This window comes from Cebus imitator, unplaced genomic scaffold (genome assembly GCF_001604975.1).
Source record: "Cebus imitator isolate Cc_AM_T3 unplaced genomic scaffold, Cebus_imitator-1.0 Scaffold50, whole genome shotgun sequence".
Classification (NCBI taxonomy): Eukaryota; Metazoa; Chordata; class Mammalia; order Primates; family Cebidae; genus Cebus; species Cebus imitator.
In genome coordinates, this window is record NW_016107365.1 from 7740506 (window position 1) to 7764382 (window position 23877).

Sequence of the window (23877 nt, forward strand, 5' to 3'; positions counted from 1 at the left end):
AAAAAAAAAAAAAAAAAGAAAACATTAGAGGATATGCTCCACCAAAGCCAAAAGAGGGGAAAGAGACAGAGAGAAAGAGGGACAGAGACAGAGACAGACAGAGAAAGAGGAGGAAAGCCTAAGAAACAGAATTTAACACAGAAAAGACACAATATTAAGTTCTAGAACAGCAGATAGGAAATGTGCAGATCTAGTAAGCAATCAGATTAGAACAGAGGGTGAAGACTCCAGGAAGATGTCTCCTGGGAAGAAAATGAAGCTGTTGAAATATTTGATATATTTGGCAATTGTACTAGTTAGAACTCTGTTCAGCTATATATAAGAGAAATATCTAGTTAGGTAGCTCCATAAAATGAAAAGGGTCCCCAAACACTTTGTTTTACAGCTCTGCCCACCCCGAGTATAGCTTCATCCTTATGCTTGTAAAATGACTATGGTACGTCTAATTACCACACATGCATCCTGGGGAGGAATAATGAAAAAGGGCAATGGGTAAAATATATATGTCAAGTGAGTCTGTCAGAAAAACAACAGCTTCCCCAGAATCCCAATTTCCAGATCTGGTTCATATGGCTATTTCTGACTCTAAAGGACTTTAATGTAGTTGATTATATTTTGTTGGGCATATCACTACTCTGAACAAAATCAGGATCCTGTTATTTAAATAAGTGGGAGGGGCAGAACTGACATTGGGTAGACAACAAGAAATATCACAACAACTGCACATGAAATAACATTTGGAGAATATTTAATACTCCAATGGAGAACTTGGAATGCTTTGTATAGTGACATGATAAAGTAAGCAAACTTAAAATGAAGCAAATTTGATTCCAAAAAGAAACAAAAGCTCCACAAGAGATGAAATGTTATTATGCAGCTGAACAATATTCATAAATCATAGGAAAATGAACACACATGGATTAAAAAAATTCTAATATAATTATATTCCAAAGATGAAAGAGGTAAGTAGAGCCATAAGGTAATAGAAGAATGCCAAACTCTCCACAACAGGAAGTCAACATATAATGCCTAAAATTGATAAATCAAGAAATAGCAATATATGTCTATTTCCTAGAAATGAAGAAAGGCAAATACACACGTGTGTATACATAAACCAAAAGTAAAATGCTAAGCCCTGCAACCAACCTGAAAGGATGCCTTCTCATGGCCAAGGGCATTCCAAAATTAATGTGAAAAGCCAGTTCAGGCCATGATACGAAGGGTGGGTCAGGCATGCCTCATTATACCCTCATCCCTTTTGGAATTCAGGAAAAGCTAACCAGCATTAACATCAACAGAGGCCTTAGGTCTGACAAGAAACATTTGTAATCTATTCTGTCTAAAGCCTGCTACCTGGAGGCTTCATCTACAAGATAAAACCTTGGTCTCCAAAATCCCTTATTATAATCCAGACATTGTCTTTCTATTGATTCCAGGTCTTCAGATTACAACTTAACTCTCAATTAACTGCCAGCGAGAAATCTTTAAATCCACCTATGACTTAGAAGCCCCCTCTTCAAGTTGTCCTACCTTTCCAGATTGAACCAATGTCTATCTTACAGGTATTAACTGATGGATTATGTCTCCCTAAAGTGTATAAAAGCAAATTGTAGCAACCTTGGGCTCATGTCATCAGGACCACCTGAGGCTGCAAATGTCACAGGTGCATCCCTAATTTTGGCAAAACAAACTCTCTAAATTGACTGAGACCTGGATCAGATGCTTTTGAGCTCACACATAGAAGGGAAAAGAATTAAGGAAGCTAATTCAGGAATGGAGGAGCGTCGGACAGAAAAATGTTTCTCATAAGCCTTGTAGTACTATTCAATTTCTTTCTTTTAAACCATGCACGTTACTTGGATAAAATTTAAAGTTTTCTTTTTTTTTTTTTTTTTTTTTTTTTTTTTTTTTTTTTTTTTTTTTTTTTTTTTTTTTTTTTTTTGGAGTTTCGCTCTTGTTACCCAGGCTGGAGTGCAATGGCGCGATCTCGGCTCACCGCAACCTCCGCCTCCTGGGTTCAGGCAATTCTCCTGCCTCAGCCTCCTGAGTCGCTGGGATTACAGGCACGCGCCACCATGCCCAGCTAATTTTTTGTATTTTTAGTAGAGATGGGGTTTCACCATGTTGACCAGGATGGTCTCGATCTCTTGACCTCGTGATCCACCCGCCTCGGCCTCCCAAAGTGCTGGGATTACAGGCTTGAGCCACCGCGCCCGGCCTAAAGTTTTCTTTTTTAAAAAAGAAAACTTTATGAGTTAAACAAAATTCCAATCAATAGGAATGAGTCATGAACAACAAAAAGAATAGGGAATCTTTACGATAAATGCTTCATAACCAATGGGAAGAGGAGAAACATTATTTCAATATTAGATCATGATCCATAGTTTCACATTAAATTATATATAGAACCCTCAGTCAACAGTTGCCTATAATAGTGCACAAAAAATTTATTTTATTGCATTGTAAAGAATGGTTTTTACCACAGCTTCTCAGTTTTTGTTTTTTAAAAAAAATCCACAGAATTGTGAGATCTAGTAATAGTCCATTGGCAAGATACAAGACAAAATTTGTTTTAACAAAGAAAATTAACCAGTAAAGCAAATTAAAACTCAATAAAAATAATCTTTAACATTTTGGTCCATTAAGACAGGATCTAGATGTGGAGTTCATGAAGTACTTCCCTGAAGTAGTTTTTTACCTACAGAAATCTGCTCATCAAAAAACTACATTTATAAAGTTTGCATTTTGATGAGTTATTTTATAGCTACCTCTGAGAAACTTAAGAACTTACCTTAAAAATACTTTAAACAAAATTCTAAATTCGGACTTTCTTAAACTTATGTAGGGTTTTATAACTGATGTACAGATATACAGAGAGAGACAAAATTAATTACTGCAAATTGTAAACTGGCATTAATATTGCCACCAGAATTATATAACCTGGATTCATATTCTAAAAAATAATGGTAAATATTTAATTTCCAAATCACTGAAGTAAAATATTTTGATAATTCTTGAAAACCTCTCATCTCCTAGAGAAAGTTCAATTGTAAAAAGCTAGATTCATAAAATTAACATTCCTAGCAGGCCCCAGTGTCAGTTTCCTTTCAGTTTACACTTAATGCCACAAACAGATGTTGGTTTTTATTTTAAATCACTCTCAAAATTTACTTTGTGTTTTATAATTTTTTTTAATCCATTAATTGTACAAAAGCAACTTTAGTCTTAGAGATCTAGATTTATGCTTCAAGAAGTCTCCCATAATAGGCTTGAATGACAAAGAAAATATTTATGCAATTTTATATCCTTGAAAATTATACAAACTTGACCTAGAATAAAAAACAACCCACATGGACTGCAAAGAGTAAGGTAAATTTAAGAAAATAAAAATGCAAATGTGCATTTTAGCAGTCTCTTGAATTTATTAACCTAAAAGGTTTAATTTCCATTTTCCTGCATCAGCTTTATTTATAAAATGTCGTGCCCTATAAATACGCTGTTATTTTCTATAGTCAAGCACCCTCTTAACAAATCTTCTCATTAATATGTAAATTTAAAGTCAATCGGTCTTCTCCCTGACAGCCCCATGAATTCCTAGTGCACTGTATAATCGGCTTTGACTTGGCATCCACTATTTATCATCAAAGATGTCAGTTAGAAAAATTATGGAAAATGCACTGCAATTGATACGACTGCAATCTACTTTGTTAATACTTAATTGTTCCTCAAATCATACATTTACATATAAACAGCCTAAATACTGATCTATAATGATGCAAATAAACTAAATTAAAAATCTCTTCTGCCCCTGAAGAAGCTTGTTTGTCTGTGATGTGTTCATTTGAGAACTTATTGACAAAAGCATGTACATTAGCTCATCTCAAAAAGTGTATCTACTAATTTTCGATTCCTCAACAAAAAGCAATTTTGCCACCCTTCAAGCATATTACTGTAAGCAAATGTTTGTAAAAATTCAATAAGAAACATGATTTTTCTCTTTGAAAGCAAATTTAATTATGGCTGTTAGCTAATTGCATGTCTGAGCACTATGGATTGTGAGCTTGAAAGTTGGTTTTGACTGGAACACAATAAACAAACTCACAAAACTTATTAAGAAATTATTTTCATTTAAAAGTCACAAGGCAATAAAATATTAAGGTAATAATGCTGGCCTGGGCATCAGATAATTCTGTTTATATTTCTGTTCCACCTTCTATAAGCAATATTTTCTTAAATGAGTTGCTAAAATCTGTATACATCGGTTTCTTCATATATAAAATGGGTATAATAATTCTGACTGCCCTATGGCAAATAAAATACTATGTAAGAAAGTACAGGCCAGGCATGGTGGCTCACACCTGTAATCCCAGCACTTTGGGAGGCTGAGGAGGGCAGATCACTTGAGGTCAGGAGTTCAAGACCAGCCTGGCCAACATCATGACACCCTGTCTCCACTAAAAATAGAAAAATTAGCTGGGCGTGGTGGAGCATATCTAATTCCACCTACTTGGGAGGCCAAAGCAGGAGAATCTCTTGAATCCAGGAGGCAGAGGTTGCAGTGAGCTGAGACTGTACCACCGCACCCCAGCCTGGGCAACAGAGGGAGACTCCGTCTCAAAAAAGAAAAAGAAAGAAAAAAAGTACAGCAAAATGGTAAGCCACTAAGCCACTAAGTATAAAACATCACAGTATTATTTTTCACATTTTCTCCTAGCCCTTGAGAGAAAACTGCTGGATTTAAATGAATTTGTTATTATAGGCAATTTTTTTAATTTTAAAACTCTTATGTCAATATATTATTTTAGTGATGCTTTTTCCTACTAGCAAATTCTTTTACTTCGAGGTAAAATGGCCCTTAATACATCATAAAATGGTGCTCATATAGTATTTATGTAAGTAACTTCTGCATGTAAGTAAAAGAGAATGGAGGGCTAGAATGAAGATACTTTTACTTGGATTATTTCATGAAACAACACATTCAAGTGTTGATGGTAAAAGGATAAAAAAGAGAGGTACCCTTTCAGGAATGACTCTGCTAGAGTAGTTTCACCTTGACTTTTTATTCTATAATCAACTGAACCTTCCTTTACTACATAGGGTGCCTTTTACAACATCACATATGAAAGAGCAAGCAAATATAAATGCCAAATTCTCAGTTTCTTCTAGCTGTGGTCAAATTCTGCTTTAAGATTTAGTTTGCCAGCTTCTAAAGCTAAAAATACCATGTGTAGTCCTTAAAAAGTTGGAAGCAACATCAGGCCTAGGTTAGAAAGCACTGAAGGCTGCAAATGACTGGACTGCCCACTCCAAAGTTTCTCAGGAAAACAAAATCACAATTAGCACAGAGGAAGGCTGAGATGGGTTAACTGGAAGAGTGAGAACACAGACATGGTCCTAATGTTGACCACTCATTTGAACCTTAATTTTATAAAATGTATTTGTAACAAGAGTCTAACATCTTGTACAATCCTTGATTCCAATATTGCAATAAGGGCTGAGCCTTTCAAATCTTCCACATTGCTTCTGAAGAGAATAGATGTATGTATGCAGACAAAAGCCTGTTACACTGATTATTCTGGGCTAAACAAGACCCTCAAATAGAACTTAAACAATCAATGAATAATCTTTCCATGAACTGAGGTCAACTGATTTCATCTTAAGTTAATAAATAAAGTGAAAAGTTTTACTTTAACTTTTTACTTTAATTTTACTGAAAAGTAAAATTTATAACCACCAGAATAAATGAAATTAAATAGTTACCAATAATTGCCTCTAAGGGGTTAACCAAGAGGTTATGAGAAGGGGATTTATACTTGAATTGCTTCTATAATTAAAAAACAACAACGATAATATGATTCGAATTAGCTAAACTTACAAATCTCCTATTTAAGTGGTTTTCTTTCTATCTTTCTTTTAAGACAATGGATCTTTCTCAAAGGAAATCAAATAAAAGAAAGGAAGGCAAAAAAGGCTTCTGTGTTTGAAACTGTGGCAAAGCCCAAAGAGCTGCAGTCTAGAGCACCACTGCCCCTGCTTTTCTTGTTCTGTGGCTGTGCTAGAGCACCCTGAGGACTGATGTACACATTTCAAAGCCATTAAATTAGTGTAATAACCACAGCATTTAAAATAATTCCAAGGTTGGATTGCAGGTAAGCAGCAAAGAGAAGAAATGACTTAGGCCATTCCAGTATGCCAGGGACAATGGCCAGACTTCATCTCATGTTTTGTCATAATTCATGTTCATGGAGTTAACGTGAAAACACAAAGAATGAATACAGTCCCCATTTTTCAAATTATCCCTCAAAAAATAAATGTATATGATGGTATAGAACTTAATTTTCCTTTACAATGGCTTTACAAATAAATTTTGTCTAAAACAAGATGAAATTCAAGGAACAGAAAAACAAATAGGCAAACATAAACCAGAGATTTTACTACTCGTTAACCTATTTTTAGAAGGTATGGTAAGTAAACTATACATTTTAACTCCAGTTTCTATATAATTACAAGCAAAGGATCATTTGCAAATAGCTACTGAAAATGATAAGAAAGTAAAATTTAAAAATTTAAATGGTGACAGTGATTAGCTAAGGCAAAACTGTCTGTAACTTTACACAATAGAAAAAATATCTGAGCAGAAGTTTTGAAAGGAATTGGCTGAAATCAAACAAATAAGCTGTCTGGCAACAAAAATCTGCCACCAAAGTTACCATAAAACGGCCAGGACGTTTTCATTACAGAGATGCTGCTCAATCTAGCAAAAGTGCCATCAAAACTGTATTTTGCTCAATGATTTTTTTAAAAAGTTAACTTTATAAAATTAAAGTTCACAAGGATAGTAAAAGTTCATCAATTTAAGTGCACTATGTAACATAAGACTTTTATATATTAATAATTCAAAACACTTTAATTTTTAAGGATAACAATCATTTTGTTAATATTAAAAGTGAGATGGAAGTCAGTATTACTGTCTCCTAGATAAAGAAGTATTAAAATTTTTAAATAGTTTTTAATGCTATGTCAATATAGAAGATATTGATCAACATTTTATAATAATTTGCAAGCTTGATGTATCATTTAAAGTGTCTATCATAAACATTTTTCCATGTCATTTACATTTTTCTAATTAACAAAAGCAAGATGTATTAGGTACTCAAGGCCTATACTAAGTACGTATACAGAACCCTTTGATATAACAGGGGCTTTTAAAAATGTTTTTTTTTTTTTTTTTTACATAAATTGGTTTTTAAAATCTGTAATACTGTGTTTCAAAAAGACATCAAAAGATAAGAATCGACGTGCTATTCTTATAACATTTAAGGATTTCTTTAAGCTAGTTTAAAAATAACTTCAATCTTAAATGCATACAGCCTAAGGATCTTAATTACAAGCTATATGATAATATTTTCTAAATTGTCAATATGATGAAAAGAATAAGGCGTGCTTCAAATGCTAATCTGCACAAAGAAAACAAATAGCTTCACTTAAATTATTAATTTTACTAAATGCTACCAGCTAAAGTGAAGAGAAGAACACAGACATTTTACAAATACAAAACTAGAAAAAAGTAGTTTAAAAGTTCAACGATATTTATCTATAAAGACAAGAAACTAATTACTTTGGGTATAAATTCACATGCTTAGAATCACATCACCTACTTTCTTACAAATGAGTACCTGTAATAGCTGGGGCTCAAAGGTGTGAAAGTAACTAGTAACCAAAAAAAATCCACGGTTTGGCAATGTCACTTTAAGCACTGTATCATGCTGCTCCTCCTAACAAGGGCCTTTTGCCAGTATCAAATTAAAAAGTGTATATACATATTACACCACTAAATATGTATCAATCAGTGCCAAAACAATGGACAATTATTCTTGCATTTATATTGGTTGTCCGCTTTAGTAAAAGAACATGAGACCGATGAGTCTTCCTTAAATATGCAGATTACTCTATTTTACTACTCCTAATTTGTTGCACAAGTTTCAAAAAGCTAATCCATTCTCTTAGTATGCTTGAAAGTGGAAGACTGTTCAACACTTACCTCTTTCCAAGGGCTGACAAACTGTGTCCGAGCATATCGAGTTAGCATGTGGATTATGACAACCTGGCCCCACTCTTCAACATCGACTAGTAAGTTACATAGCTTGCGGTAATTCTTATGAATCAGATCTATTCTGTCTGGGCATACTTCTTCAAAAGCCATCACAACACTGCCAGCTACTAGCTACAAAAGAAATAAATAGTAACTTATTAAAAAATGTTTCTCCCCCACATCAAAGATCTTACTCAGGCATCATAGTGATGTAATCAGTTTCATACCAATCAATATTAAAGTATTCATTCAATTAAAATGAATGTTCATGTTTGAAAAACAAAGTTTAAAGTGCCTGTTCTTCAAAGGATAATTTTAATAGTTCTAATATGTCTAGAAAACTAATAGTATTCTGAAGAGAGGTATATTCTGATGTTTTTATTTCATCAGGTTAAATTTCAATAAATTATTCATATGGGGATTAAACTTTACTCATGCACATTTTTCATGTTTAAACCTAACCTAAATTCTAATCTAAAAATTCAGTACTTTGTTCACAACAATATTCAGAAAAAGAATCAAGACAATAACAAAGATCACATTGTGTCAGTTTAAAATGAGAATGACAATAATTCTATAACAAACTTGCATTAAAAAGTATATGAGAAATTTGTAAATTTTTTTAATATAAGAATACTTTCAAATCATATATATCTTAATCCACCTGTTTTTACCCAATATAATTTGTTTACAAAGAAAACAAACTGGATGAAATTTTAGAACATCACCTGGGGTCTTACCACTTTTATAATAATGTGTATAAGTTGGAATACTATATTACTAACAAAAGGCAGCTTTTCCAAGACCAATTAATGAATCATAATGTTAGTTTCTGAACTGTCATGCTCTTACAAAGTGGTAACATTAAGATTCCTTTACTCTAAAGATACAAACTAAGCAGAATATATAATATACAAATACTTCTATATATGTACAAAAGATATATATGCAGTTAGCCCACAATATAATACAGTTTTGAAAAACAAATTAATGTCATATTCTATCTGAACACTGGGGATTTTCATTTTAGTGTCTAAAATTTCCCCAATGACTTAAAATAAGCAATTAAATGGAAATATAACTTACTGAAATGGTACTTTTTGAAAAATATTAGATACAATGATATTCATATTTTGAGTGTTTGTCCCTCTACTTGGCTGACATTTAGTTTATTAATATGCAACCAACAATACAATTGAAAGAAAACAGCTCAGAATATAGACTCGCTATTATGCTAAACAAGTTTCAAGTCCTGTGGGGATTTTCTGAATTACCAATCAGTATAAACGTGAAGCTGCATTTATTGACTCCAGCCCTACCCATGTACTGGTGCCTGCTGGTCCCAGCATGTATGCACCTCAATCGAAAAAGCACAGAATTGATTATTTGTGTGAACTATATAAAAATGTATTATACATATAATTTTCTATTTGTTAAAGATATGGCAAGGAAGTTAAGCTCATGTTTTCAATCACATTTTGATGTCTTCTGCATAAGACATAATTTCTTCAGAAATTATATTTTGTGATAATTACATTTCTATAAAGTGACAGTATCATTTAAATATATCTTACAACTATGTTTATGACATTAAACTATAGAATAACTCATTGTCAGACATAAACGTCTACATATGTTTTATGTATTATCAACCTGATATTAATATCAGTATCAATTGGCAAAGGGTGTTAAAGTGTAACAATAAAGGATAGTACTTAGAATAAAATGATCCATGAATCTGAACAGGTAATTCACAGTTTCAATTTTTAAAATACAATGTAAATCAAGTTACTCTGTCTTAGCAATTATTTTCTTCCAAATGTGTTTCGACACTAAACGATTAAATAGAAAATCAGCTACCACACAATATTAAATTCATTAAACCAAGAGCTACAGGTACACAATAATTCTAAAGTCCTAACACCTTCTAAGGTACTAACAAATATCATTAATTATGTAAGTACAAATAAAGTTTCAGAAAACATCAAAATAATTAAAAAGCATATAAAGAGAGCACCTTTATAAAACAAAACTGATTATTTTAGATACTTAATCATATAGTTTTAACAATCTGACCCTGGGCTAAACACTACAAGGAAAATTATTGATTTTCGTTTATTAAATGTTCAATATTCTATAAAACATTCAGAATTAAAATTAAATGATCTACTCAGATATTAAAACCAAAAATATTGGTTTCCAAAAAACAGACAGTTAATTTCCATCTCACTGTGTCAATAGTAGCTTTTCATATAAGAGGAAAAATAAATCACTCCAACAAAACTAGCAATGAGCTCATCAAATTCAAATGCAGTTTTCCATTTATGTATTTTTTATATTAAAGCAATAAACATGGTTCATTTATCTTCCCTTGGTTGCCACGTTTTTCTGTGCTGTTGCTATGAACTTCAGCCATTAGCTGTGCTCCAAGGTAAACTACATGAACCATCAACAAAAGTGACACCCCATCTACGGAGTTCATATTTTCTCTAGATTATCTATGCTAGTTGACAAGCTGGTAATGAAAAAAATCACACTAAGCAAATGGTTCCTCTAATAACAATAAATTTTCTATAAAATTATGAAGGGTACAAAACGTTTCCTTGCATCTATTTTGTCATGAATTCTAATTAACATTGCAAAAACCTGAGAGTGCTGGGTCATCACAAGAAGTGCATCAAGGTTTGATTGATAATATGGTATAAGTTGGCCAATGCTGCCAAGATTTTCTTCCCTTAAATTAATGGCCATCCAACCTGCCCTAATCATACAGCCCAAATGATATTCCCCTTCTTATTTCAATTTTCTTGAGGCATGGAAAATGGGAAAGATCAGTCATTTATCTTCTAATAGCTGGATAATAGATCTATCACAATAAAACATCTGTACAAACTCAGGGGTGTGTTTTTTGCACATAACAGTGGGGCTTTTACCAAAATTAAATCAATAACTTATAAAATTGTGTTTTACACCTACAGTTTAGTTATAAACTTACCATTCCATTCATTAAACATAATTTTGTAGCAAAAATTAAGAAGAAGAAATGTTATGTCATCAAAAATATATAAATAAATAGATTTTTCAGTAGGCACTGACCTAATCTGTTTTCCTAAGAAACTGTTTTCTATTAGAAAGTTAAATGCTTTCAAAAGGATTTCTTTAGAATTAACTTGAAAAGGAAATAAATACCACTCTGCTTCTGAAGTGTTTTAAAGAAAAGAATGTCAACAAATATGGATTGCTACATTTTTTTAAAAAAATAAGAGAAAGTGTTATTAATTTTAAAAATGAATTCATATGTGAACACTAGAAAAGGCTTTAAGTAAAATAGGAAAGTGTTTAGGAGACACTGAGAAGATAGATGAAAATGATATAAAATTGAAGAATATACAATAAAAATTATATAAAGAAAAATTGTTAATGATTGATTGGGGATGACAGAATATAGATCAGACATCCCCTTTTAAGTTCACTGCCTACAGTTGTAAGGTTTCTATATTTTACCTAAATAAAACTAAAATATTCGTACACTTATGTTATCATAACTGTACTCCTAAACCCAAAGTGACTGATTTTTTAGGAAAGAACTATTCATATGACAAATACTAGTCTTTAGTAAAACTGAAAAGCCATTCTATTATATTTTAATATGTTTATAATTCCACCTTTCTTGAGGTAGAACAATTCCACCTTTCTTAAAAATGAGAATTATGGAACTAATTTTCTTTGGGATCCCAATTGAAAGCAGATACCTAAAAGAAGCAACAGATGGTATGCCTCAAAACCAACAGAGGTTAAATGAAGAGAGTTTAATAGATCAACATTTTTCAAATGTATAGGTATCAGCAGCAATACCAATGTCATCATTATAGTAACGATCCCAAAAACTGCTGCTGGCAGCAAAAAAATTCCTTTTCAAAATGTAGAAACAAATTAGACCTGGTACATTTAATTGGGAGATTTTTTAAATGAAAGTGATTTTTGATCCTCTATTGATTTTAAATGTCAAGACTGACATTACAAATTTTGTGGTGGGGGGCAGGGGAGAAATGTACCCATCTTTCTTCAATTAATAATTACTTGTGACCTAAAAAAGGTAATAATTAAGATATGATCCACATATATCTGTGTAGAATATTTTTAATCTTCCTACAATGGCTTATAATCATACCAAAGGAAAAATTATCAGAAAACATTCTCAAAACACAGCCAATTTAAATACTGGGTAGAAAAGTTAATGGTGCCCAAGTAAGTCTGAATCTCCCAACCCAAATACAAAAAAAAAAATAACAACAAAAGACCAAAACCTATGCTTTAAGCCTAACTTCAAAACAGAGAATCTCTAAACCTCAAATTATATATAAGTAGAAATATGAACTCTAAATTCCAGGTAATTATTTTCATGCTTGTATCACAAAACTTCACAAAGACTTGTAACAATATAGAAAAAAATTGCCTGGAACAAAGCAGGCAGAAGTTAGTGGTGGGCCTAAAAGTAAACTAAAATCAACAACAGAAAGAGAAAGAACACCCTAAGTGTGAAAATACTAGGCAAGATTCTTGGTAGATAAGAGCAGACTATAAGGAAGAGACTTGAAAGAGAAAATGATTCAATGAGGCGGCTATAAATAGGGATAGTTTCAAGGAGGAAATTAGAAAACCTAATTTCTACAACAGCCTCAATTTCCTCCTTGAAACTATCCCTTTCTACAACGGCCTCATTTAAAAAAAAAAACAAAAAACACTAATTCCTCCCTTTCATGATACAAGCACGAAAAAAAAAAAAAAAAAGTAAGGGGAGAGCAGTCCTTTAGAATCTGTGAGATAACAGGAAAAAGGAAATAAGAGGGGCTGGGTGCACTGGCTCACGCCTGTAATCCCAACACTTTGTAAGACCAAAGCAAGATCACTTGAGCACAGGAGTTCATGAACCAGCCTGGGCAACACAGTGGGACACTGTCTTTACAAAAAAATTGTTTTAATTAGCTGGGCATGGTGGTGCATGTCTACAGTCCCATCTACTCAGGAAGCCGAGACAAGAGGATTGCTTGTGCTGGAGAGATGGAGGGTACAATTAGCTATGATCATGCCACTGCACTCCAGCCCTAGGTGACAGAGTAAGACCCTGTTGAAAAGAAAAAAAGAAAAGAAAAAAGAGAGAAAAATTTAGGCTGCTACAAAATATATCTCAAAATAGTTTGGGGACGTATACTGTTACTATGCACGCCCTCCTACCAAAAAGCCATCTACTAAGAAAACATACTTTGCAATTCTAACAGAGAGGGCGCTCCTGTACTAGGAATCTTGCAAGCTACCTCAAAATCAAATCACCAATCCTGTCCTAAGAAATAATAAGATGCAAGTAATCTACGAGTACTAAAAACAGAAAATGAAAATCAAAACAATTCAAGTGGTGAAAATTACCCACAAGGAAATATAAATGATGAAGCAAAAGGAGACAACATAACACTTAAAAATGAATTAAATACCCCTGAAAGAAGCATTTGATGATAGGAAAAATAAATATAAATTATAAATTTTTTAGTTATCATAAATTAACTAAAGAAATCAGGATTGATTGACATTAGGAAAGAAATCAAGAGGGCGAAAATAATCAGACATGAAGACTAAATTGCAAGGTGCCCTTTGAATAAAATTACTGAACGAAAATTTAATAAGGGGTATTTAAAAAGGTAGAAAAAGAGCCAAAAGAACAAAAATGAGATAAAGAAAGAAGCAAAGATGTTTAGAGACACAATGGTTGGAATGTAAAACAGACAAAGAAGATCCAATGTGCATAAAATAGGAATACCTGAAGAAGAAAAAAATAAGAGAATATTTAAAACAATAATCTTAAAAAAAAAAAAAAAAAAAACACTTTGCCAGAGATAATATAAATTCTGAATCACCATCTTGAAAGTACTCACTGAGTACCAAGGAAAAACAATTGACCCATATCAAGTAATCCTGAAGCACCTTGCAAAAGTCCTATATTTCAAGGCTAAAAAGAAAATCTTCAGCCGGGCGTGGTGGCTCACGCCTGTAATTCAAGCACTTTGGAGGCCAAGGCAGGTGGATCACCTGAGGTCAGGAGTTCAAGACCAGCCTGACCAACACAGTGAAACTCGTCTTAAAAAAAAAAAAAAAAAGAAAGAAAGAAAGAAAATCTTCAGGGCCAGCAGCTTTCTTAATGCAAACACAATGCAAGCACTTCCTCTAGACTGAAATAAGGCAAAAATGCCCACCATCTCCACTACTATTGAACACAACTGTAATGATGGCACTAACCAATATAATTAGACAAGAGAAATCAGAGTTCTAAAATTGAAAAAGGAATTGAAAAAGAGGAAGTAAAACATCTCTCTTTGCAGTAAATAAAGAATTCAGTTAAAAAAAACAGAATATAAAATTTATCATTCAAAAAAAGAAAAAATAGCTTTCTTATATACCAATATAATGAGTTCAAAGATATAAATAATTGGAGCAATACTGATTTACCATGGCATTAAAGAAATAAGAATAAAGACACAAACAACTCTAAACAAACATCCCCACAGAGGGATAGTGCTAGCAATTCTGAAGGAACAGTTTAGATTCTGGGACTCAGCAAAAATGTAAACAGATTGTGGAAATGGGAGCCACATTTCTTGTTTGTTTTTGTTTTTCTTCTTTTCATTTTTTTGCAGAGATAGGGTTTCACTATGTTGCCCAGGCTGGTCTGTAACTCCTGGGCTCAAGCAATCCACCCACCTTGGCCTCCCAAAGTGCTAGGATTACAGGCATGAACCACGGTGCCTGGCCAGAGTCACATTTCTTAATGTTGAATAAAAAGTTACAAATATAAAAGTTAAGAGACTAGAAAGAACTCTGTGCTATACCGCCAGAACTACAAGTATCAGTAAAAACTTTGTTTTGCACTACAGACAGAAAAAGAAATATGTATTCTTAATTTTTTACAAAATGAACATATAGTATATAACACGTTAGGGAAAATGAGTGCCTCATAAAGGACAGGCCACCAAAGCCCCCAAAGGATCTACCTATGAACACTGAGCATGAAACCATTGCAGGAGGGTGGGGGAGACATTAAAAATAATACTACACACTTAATTACTATCACCAAGAATGTAACAAGTTAATTCAACAGTCATTCAACAAATATTAAAATACCTACGATGAACAAGTATTCAATATTTTTTTCTTTGTAGTGTATTTTGCAAACAGACATTCCAATTTTACACAGATATTGTATTCTTTACACTTCTTTTTGAGTACTTATTTCTTATTTGGATTTTTAATAACGTGGTGTTAGGCACTGTGCTGAGGGTTTTATACACAATAGTTCTTTCCTTTAACACAGACAGCAAGTTTATAAATTAGATATTATAAACCCTACAAATCTGGAGACTAAAACTGGTAAAGAATTGGTACATATACTAAGTGGCAGATGCTCAGACATGAAGCCACTATTGTTTTTACCTATCCTGTCTGGGAAGACATGAACATATTATATAGAGAGAGTTCATTCCCAGGCCATCCAACAATTTCTCTTAGTCTATAATGTAGCAGAAATGATGGTAAACTACACTAAAATGAGAGATCTGCTTCTTGTAGATCTTACTATTCTCCACAGTACTTAGCCAATCTCTTGTACTTACAATAGAAAAAAAAAACTAAATATTTTTTTAATTATTAAAATCAAGTTAACCGTAACATTAATAATATTGACTTAGTACCTGGCAGATAGCATGGCTGTCATACAGAAGAAAAAAGGAATCAAATTTATTTTCTCTATCTTCGTTTATAATCAATCTATATTTGGTTACCTCCTACATTATAGCAACTATGCACAGAAGAAATGCAATAGTGATTTCTGGTACATTCCAGACTAACAAAAATTTACTAAATGGTCTAGGAATGAAACTACAAATATAATCTCCATTTATAAGACTGTATTTTCAAAAATGTATAGTGAAAAAAATCATGAAAAGAATTAAAATGTTCACTAGAAGAAAAAGCAGTAAAGGAGAAATGAGGAACAAAAAAGACATGAAACATAGAAAAGCAAGTAAAATGACAGCTTAAAATCCAATGATATTACTAACAACAACATTAAGTCTGAATGGATTAAACATTCCAATTAAAAGCACATATTGCCAGACTGGATAAAAAGATAAGAGCTAACTATATGCTGTCTATGTAGACATACATTAGATGCAAAAATATAAACAGAAAGTAAAAGGATGGAAAAAGATATATAATAGAAACATTAACCACAAAAAAGCTAGAAAAGTAGTATTTATAACAGGTAAAACAGACTTTAAAACAAAAAATGTTACTAGAGATAAAGAGGAACATTTTACAATAACAAAAGGAAGACTTTTCAAAATTATAAGCATATATGCACCAAACATCCAAGCTCCTAAATAGATGAAGCAAACACTGACACAATTAAACAGACTTCAATATCCTATTTTCAATAATGAATAGAACAAACAGGCATAAGATCAGTAAAGTAGATTTGAACAACACTAAAAAACAGATGTCTGATAAAACAGATAACATAGAACATTCCACTCAACAACAGCAGAATACACATTCTATCTAATCAAATTTATATCGAACATTATCCAAGACAGACCAAATGGTAAGCCATAAACCAATAGCTACAAATACATGGGGCTAGTGGCTGCTATATTAGATAGCTGCTATGCATAGACAGTAAATACTCCCTGATGACAGAATTCTAAAATGAGCTGGAATCTTTTCCTCAGTGGTTTTGAAACATATAAAGTGGGTACAAAAGCCCCATCTAAGATAGTACACTGGTAACTCACATCCCCAAGGGTCACTTCTATTCCTTGATCTTACCATGTATGTCACTATATCCAAAAATGTGGGTGTATGGAAGGATGGAGAAAGGGATACACAACCTCCTAAAACAGGACTCATTTTAGCCAATAAGATAATTCTTACCAGCCAATAAAAACAGCCTGTATATATGAAAATGTTTTAGTACTTTTTACAAAGCACATATATACTACTAAAACATTCCCCCCACTCCCGATTTCTCAGTATCTCTGCAATCCCTCTTAGTACTTCACCTTTAGATAATTATTTGTTCCCAGGTGATTCAGCCTTTTACAATCCTAATAAATCACTGCTTAAAATAAAAACTTCAACACAAAAACCAGTTAACCATTTAGCCATGGGTTAAAGAAAAGACTTTTTTCCCAACTTGTCTTTTTTCAGACTCTGATGAAGAAACACCTAACAATCTAAAACTCCAAATGTAATCTTTCTCATTACATGAAAATTTTTGTTCTTCAAAAATAGGCCTGAGTGCCATTAATATTTATACGATATTGAAATCAATAAAAATAATGATATAAAACATATAATGGTAAATGATAGTATGTAAATAAAGCACATTTTTACTTCAATGACATAAAAATACATTACTTACTGTGCTTTTATCTTTCAGAAGTTTTTCAATTACTTCAATTAACATTTCCTTCTGCTCTGGATCAAGGCTAAAAAATATAAAAAGAACTTATATTAATTTTTTCCTTTTAATTCTAGCTTTAAATGATGCTCACCATTTCAAGGATGCTGAGAAATTTTTAAGGAAGGAAAAGAGAGCAAGAATTATTATAAGTTAGAAATAAAGAAAAAACAAATTTAATATAAAATGGGATGGTTTTTCTCATGAATGTGCCCTAATCTTTCCCCCAATAGTGCTTATATTAACTAAGCCAGAGAGCAATGGTTTAGTTAAGAAAGTACTGAAAGACCAAGTTCACTTCTAAAAGAGTTGGAAAACTTCAAGAAAGTAACACTAAGTAGATAGACCACAAACTCTTTTTTCAACTGGGAGGAAAAAAATAACAAGCCAGTAGTCATTAGTTTACTAGGAATACATACTTGCCAAAAACAAATATGGAGAATTTCCAAATAAGAATTTTATATCATACTAATTCACTGATAGAGACACACATTATAAAATCTGCCAACCCAAACTAAGAAAAATAAGTAACGAGATTAAAACATTTGATATAGAATACTAACAGATTATAAATTCAAGGCAAGAAGAGGCAAACATTGAGCCCTGAACATACTGGAGCCCAGTGATAGAAGGACTTTTAAACCATTACAGTGAGAGTGGATCTTATCCCATAAGTTTAAGGACCCATGAAAAGGTGAGTGAGAAGCATGATAAAACTTTGGCGGTTAACGTAGGAATATGAGATTTCACATTTTACAAACATATGCATTTATTATTAAACATTATGTGGACAAACTTTTTAATTATTTCAAATTTTAGCTTAAGTCTTCCTTCTCAAAACAGTATCCCACTACCAATCCCATCTCATTACATCTTTACTTTCTGATAGCACAGTATGATAAGCTTTGGTCCCTGTCCTATCAAAGACATTGCTAGTGTGCCTTTGTATATACATATATATCAAGTGCTAATATCTTATTCAGTTATAGATTGCCTTTAATTATTTGGCATGTCTTTGATTTTCTTACTCAAATACATGATGTGCTATTCATAATTAAGTGCCACATCCCCTACTGCTTTCATGCATCTAAATACACATAGCATAATACTGTGAATACAACACCAGAAACCGAGGACGGTCTCAAAAACCTTGAGGAATAAATGGTAGCCAAAAATAATACCAAACTGTTGTAGAAAATTCTACATGGACAGTAAATTTTCCACAGAGATCAGGGCATTGTATAATATTGCATAACATTTCTGAAATATACAGACAGGGTATAGCACTATATTTCAAAATCACTACACTTTAAAAAAATTACTTAATAAAAAAGCTCTGGAAAATAATTAGACAAGGAAGGGGGCAGCAGGAACAAAGATGGAAGAAGGGAAAACAGAATAGTGAGTTGAGAGGATCACACACTTAAGATTCTACCCTAAACAGAAAAAAAAAAAAACCTCAATTTTCTAATAATACAAGCATTTATGTGTACATGAGATAGACTATATAAATGAGAATTCAAATTCTGATTATTTTTATGTTATAAAATCTATAAATTATCACAAGCTCTAACAACCTCACAAATAAAACATGCATGGGGTCTCTATAACCAAAACAAAATTAAAGATGTGCAAGGAATGTTTGCAGGGGGGAAAATACCATCATACAGTCATCGGATTTACTTAGTACAAGAACAGGCTAGTTAAAAGAGCTAATAAAATAAGCCTCTGTGGTCTATAATATTCCATGTAACATTAGAGATCTTTGGTATAGTGTTAACAATGCACCTACCTGTATAATTTTTGTATTGCATGGGCTGCATTCTTCCTAACATATGGTGATAAGTCAGCAGAAGCTTCCTTAATAGCAAGCATCATGATAGGTACAATAATTGGCACTCTAATACTTGAAAGAACTCTCAAAGCACTTGCACGAATTAGTTGGTTTGGGTCCTAAAAATAGTGCAAAAATATTCACCAGAATTTTAACTATACAATATTTCAAAGACATCTTTAAGGCACAGTTAACAGGTGCTTAAAGGGTGTAATATAACAATAGCAAAAGAAAGCTACTTAATTTAAAATGAACAACCAGTATATGAAAATGGGGAAAGAGAGAAATAAATAAATGTTTATTTCTTTAACAATGTTTTAAAGAAAATAAATAGTTATAATTCTAGTTGGTCATTTATTACTAAATATGTTGGGTTTTTACGGTTTCATAATAATAAAATGCTGCAGGTCATCAATTTCATGTTTAAAAATGTCTTATAACCTCCTTTGCACACTTTCAACAACTAGTATAATGATAAACAGCTCTTTGAAGCATAAAAATAATTATATTGAATATAAACAAACACATAGAAGCTGCAACATATACAATAAGGTTTCAGTTGGTTATATAAACTGTTTTCTAAGCGTATTGAGTGGGTACCATAGGAGGCCTTTTAACTCTTTCAAGACACTACTGTGCTACTTAGTGGATTACTGCTCCACTTCTTTAAATGACGCACTTCCAACTCTGCAGAAGCCTTGTAGCTATTCGCCTACTCACTCCATTATTTACCTTCAGAGCTCGCTGAAAAGTGCTTATGGACAGGAGTGCAAGATCCTGCTGTTCTTCAGCGTATCGAACCAGGTAAACATATACCAACTTCTTGATCTGTTAAAAAAAAAATCATTTATTCCTAGCCAGAGTGAAACTTTAACACTCAATATTTGCTATACCAAAATCCATGCTCAATTTTTCTCAAGTAAACAACTAAATCTGGTCACATCTTAGATCGCAAAATAAAAATGGTATTTTTTGGGATAATAAGTAGCAACAGAAAAAGCTTTTAAAGTAAGCATTTTAATAGTCCTATACACAACAGCAATATCCTGTCAAAGCGTCCCTTCCTCTTGAAGGGAATAAAAAAATCCCTGAACAGATCTCATGTAAGCATATTAAATACATTGTAAAAATATTTTCAAAATGAAGGATAAAAATAAAATGAAGAAGCCAGGCACGGTGTGCATGCTTGTAGTCCCAGCTACACAGAAGGCTGAGGCAGGAGGATCACTTGAGACCAGGAGTCAGAGGCCATCAGTGGTAACACAGTGAGACCTTATCTTTTTAAAAAATAATAATAAGAGAAAGAATTTGGGTCCAGGCCACTAACCATATGTTATGGGAACTTGTTTTCTCATCTGAAAAAAGAGCCCAGAGCTCCAACTCTGATTTTTATGGTAATACTCACATTTCAACATGTATTACATGGTATTTTCAGTCCAGTAAGAATGTGTGACTATTAATACCAATTTAACATAATAAAAATTCAAAAAGATTGAATGTATGTTCTGCAAATGTTTTTTTGTTTTTCTGATTTTTTTCTGAGACACGGTCTTGCTTTGTCGCACCGGCCGCAGTGCAATAGCACAATCAGGGCTCACTGCAGCCTCAACCTCCTGGGCTCATGTCATCCTCCAACCTCAGTCTCTCCAGTAGCTGGAATTACAGGCATGCACCACCACACCCAGCTGTTTTCTTAATATTCTGTAGAGACTGGGTCTCCCTAGGTTGCCTCCCCAGGCTGGTCTTGAACTCCTGGGCTTACCTGGTCCTCCCATCTCAACCTCCCAAAGCGAAGGGGTTATAGGCATGAGCCACTGTGCCCAGCCTTGGAAACAATTTTTAAAGGCAATTTCATCACTAAGTTTACAAGAAAATTATTAACAGAAAAAAAATAAAACTAGAATTTGAGTTGAAATTCATCCATTGCTTCCTTCCAGCACTATTTATAGTCTGTATCTACCTTCTTAAATATCCTCATATCCCTGATTACCCTTCTAAGATGCCAGCATAGTATATACCTAAAAGTTATGTACTCAGCTAGGCACGGTGGCTCACATCTATAATGCCAGCACTTTGGGAGGCCGAGGCAGGCAGATTGTCTGAGTCCAGGAGTTCAAGACCAGCCTGGGCAACATGAGGAAACCCCATCTCTAGTAAAAATACAAAAAAAGAAAAAAGAAAGAAAAAAAAAATTCACCAGCCGTGGTGGTATGTTCCTATAGTCCCAGCTACTTGAGAGGCTGAGATGGGAAAATCACCTGAGCCTGGGAGGTCAAAGCTGCAGCAGGCCAGGACTGTACCACTGAACTCCAGCCTGGGCAATTGGAGAAAGACTGTCTCAAAAATTTAAAAATTTGTAAAATATAAAAGTTAAATACTCAACAAACATAGGAAATGAGGAAAAAAGTTGGAGACAGCTGGAATTGATGCTGGAAATATAAAAACAGTACTATGCTGGATCATATTTCGAGACATATGAACCAATTTTGACTACTTTAGAGATAACTGTCATAACCTTCCTTCCTTGTACCCTAATTTCTCTTGAAACATAACAGCTTGTGAGTTCCTCTATCATCCTGTTTGCTCTTTCCTAAACACACTCCAATTTTTTTCAGTGTGGCACTGTAACTACAAATATAGTCTAAATAGAACAAACTTGATAAGATCTTGCTCCAGATGAGCTAATTTCATAGACATAATTAATTCTCAATTAAAACTACACACCTTTTCCAAATGTACTGCTGACCAACTCAAAATCAAACTGTCCTTAAGCAACTGTCCTCATGGAATTTTAAAAAATTTATTTTAAAGGCAAAATTTTCCATTTATCTATAGAAATTGTCAACAATTTAGATTCAATCCATCTTGTCACCTTGTTAAGATAATTTGGGACCATAATTTTATAATCCAACCTATTTCACAATTCATAAGTAAAAATAAAAACTTAATGAGCAAACTTTGTACATCTTCATCATTAATAAAAATGTTAAACACAACCATTTTAAGTTGATATCAATCCATTCATCTATACTATATGGACAGAGTTATAAATGAAATTTAAAAACTTTTTTCCAATTACTCTTCAATGTTCGATGGCTCCACAAAACCTTAAAAACAAAATCTAAAGCTCTTAACCTAGTACTCAATACAGTTTATAACCTGTCCCAAACTTCCTTTCTAGTCAAACAGAAATAGTCCCCAAATATAACTTGCACTTTTTATCTCAATCTCCACTCAGGTTATCCCAAGTTATCCCACTTCCCCAAGTTCCACTTATTAAAATCTTCCACAAGAGCAAAAATTAAACAAAAAATGTCCTAATAGATGAACAGTAAACAAATGACAGTACATACATCCAAAAAACACTATACCATTCAGCCACTATACAAAATTAAGTAAATCTGTCTGACATTGAAAATAAGTCCTTGTGGCCAGGCGCAGTGGCTCACACCTGTAATTTCAGCACTTTGAAAGGCCAAGGCAGGTGAATCACCTGAGGTCAGGAGTTCAAGACCAGTGTGGCCAACATAGTAAAACCCTGTCTCTACTAAAAATGCAAAAAAAATTAACCGGGCATATTGGCGCATGCCTGTAATCCCAGCCACTCAGGAGGTTGAGGCAGGAGAATCACTGGAACCCAGGAAGCAGAGGTTGCAGCGAGCTGAGATCATGCCACTGCACCCTAGCCTGGGTGAGAGAGAGAGACACCATCTCAAAAAAGAAAATATGTCCTTGTAAAAGCTTTTTTTTTTTTTTTTAAACAGAGTCTCGCTCTGTTACCCAGGTTAGAGTGCAGTGGCGTGATCTTGGGGCTCACTGCAACCTCTGCCTCCCGAGTACAAGTGATTCTCCTGTCTCAACCTCCTGAGTAGCTGGGATTACAGGAGCACACCACCACACCTGGCTAACTTTTGTATTTTTAGGAGAGACAGGGTTTCACCATGTTGGCCAGCTGGTCTTAAACTCCTGGCCTCAGGTGATCTGCCCGCCTGGGCCTCCCAAAGTGCTGAGATTATAGGTGTAAGCCACCGCACCTGGCCTAAAATTTTTTAAAGGTATAAAACAGTATGCATTGTATGATCTCACTTCAATATTTAAAAACATAGATGCCTACATTATGCAATCTAAGACCATCAATTGAAAATCACATCATTATATTATGGACCACAAAGGAAAGAACAACAATAAAGAAACAAAAAATCCTGCCCAGCAGAATCACCACCAGTTAAGTTAAATCCCAATTGCGGTAACCTTAAAATAGCAAACAAATGTCTTAAAATGAACATAATATGGTAATAATAGCAAATCCCATATGTAGCATTAACTACGTGTCAGATACTGTGCTAAATGTCTTAGTTAAATTAATTCATTTTATCTTCACAACTCAATAAACAAGTATTTATTCTTACTTTACAGATAAGAAAACTGAAACACAGACAGGGTAAG

At 33.3% G+C, this 23877-nt stretch overlaps 1 protein-coding gene across 6 annotated transcripts in view; it reads right to left on the reverse strand.

Annotated features, from left to right (window-relative positions):
- Nucleotides 1-23877, reverse strand: part of AP3B1 (adaptor related protein complex 3 subunit beta 1) — a 271317-nt gene that overhangs the window by 185340 nt on the left and 62100 nt on the right. For all 6 annotated transcript variants that reach the window (XR_001824965.2, XM_017527703.2, XM_017527701.2 and 3 more), the window contains exons 4-7: nt 20164-20259; nt 19390-19550; nt 17559-17625; nt 8042-8224 (exon numbers count right to left, since the gene is read on the reverse strand). Coding sequence is in view for 5 of the 6 variants with exons in the window: in XM_017527703.2 (XP_017383192.1) it covers nt 8042-8224; nt 17559-17625; nt 19390-19550; nt 20164-20259 (507 nt within the window). In the remaining variant the exon portion in view is untranslated. The remainder of the gene's footprint in view (nt 1-8041; nt 8225-17558; nt 17626-19389; nt 19551-20163; nt 20260-23877) is intronic.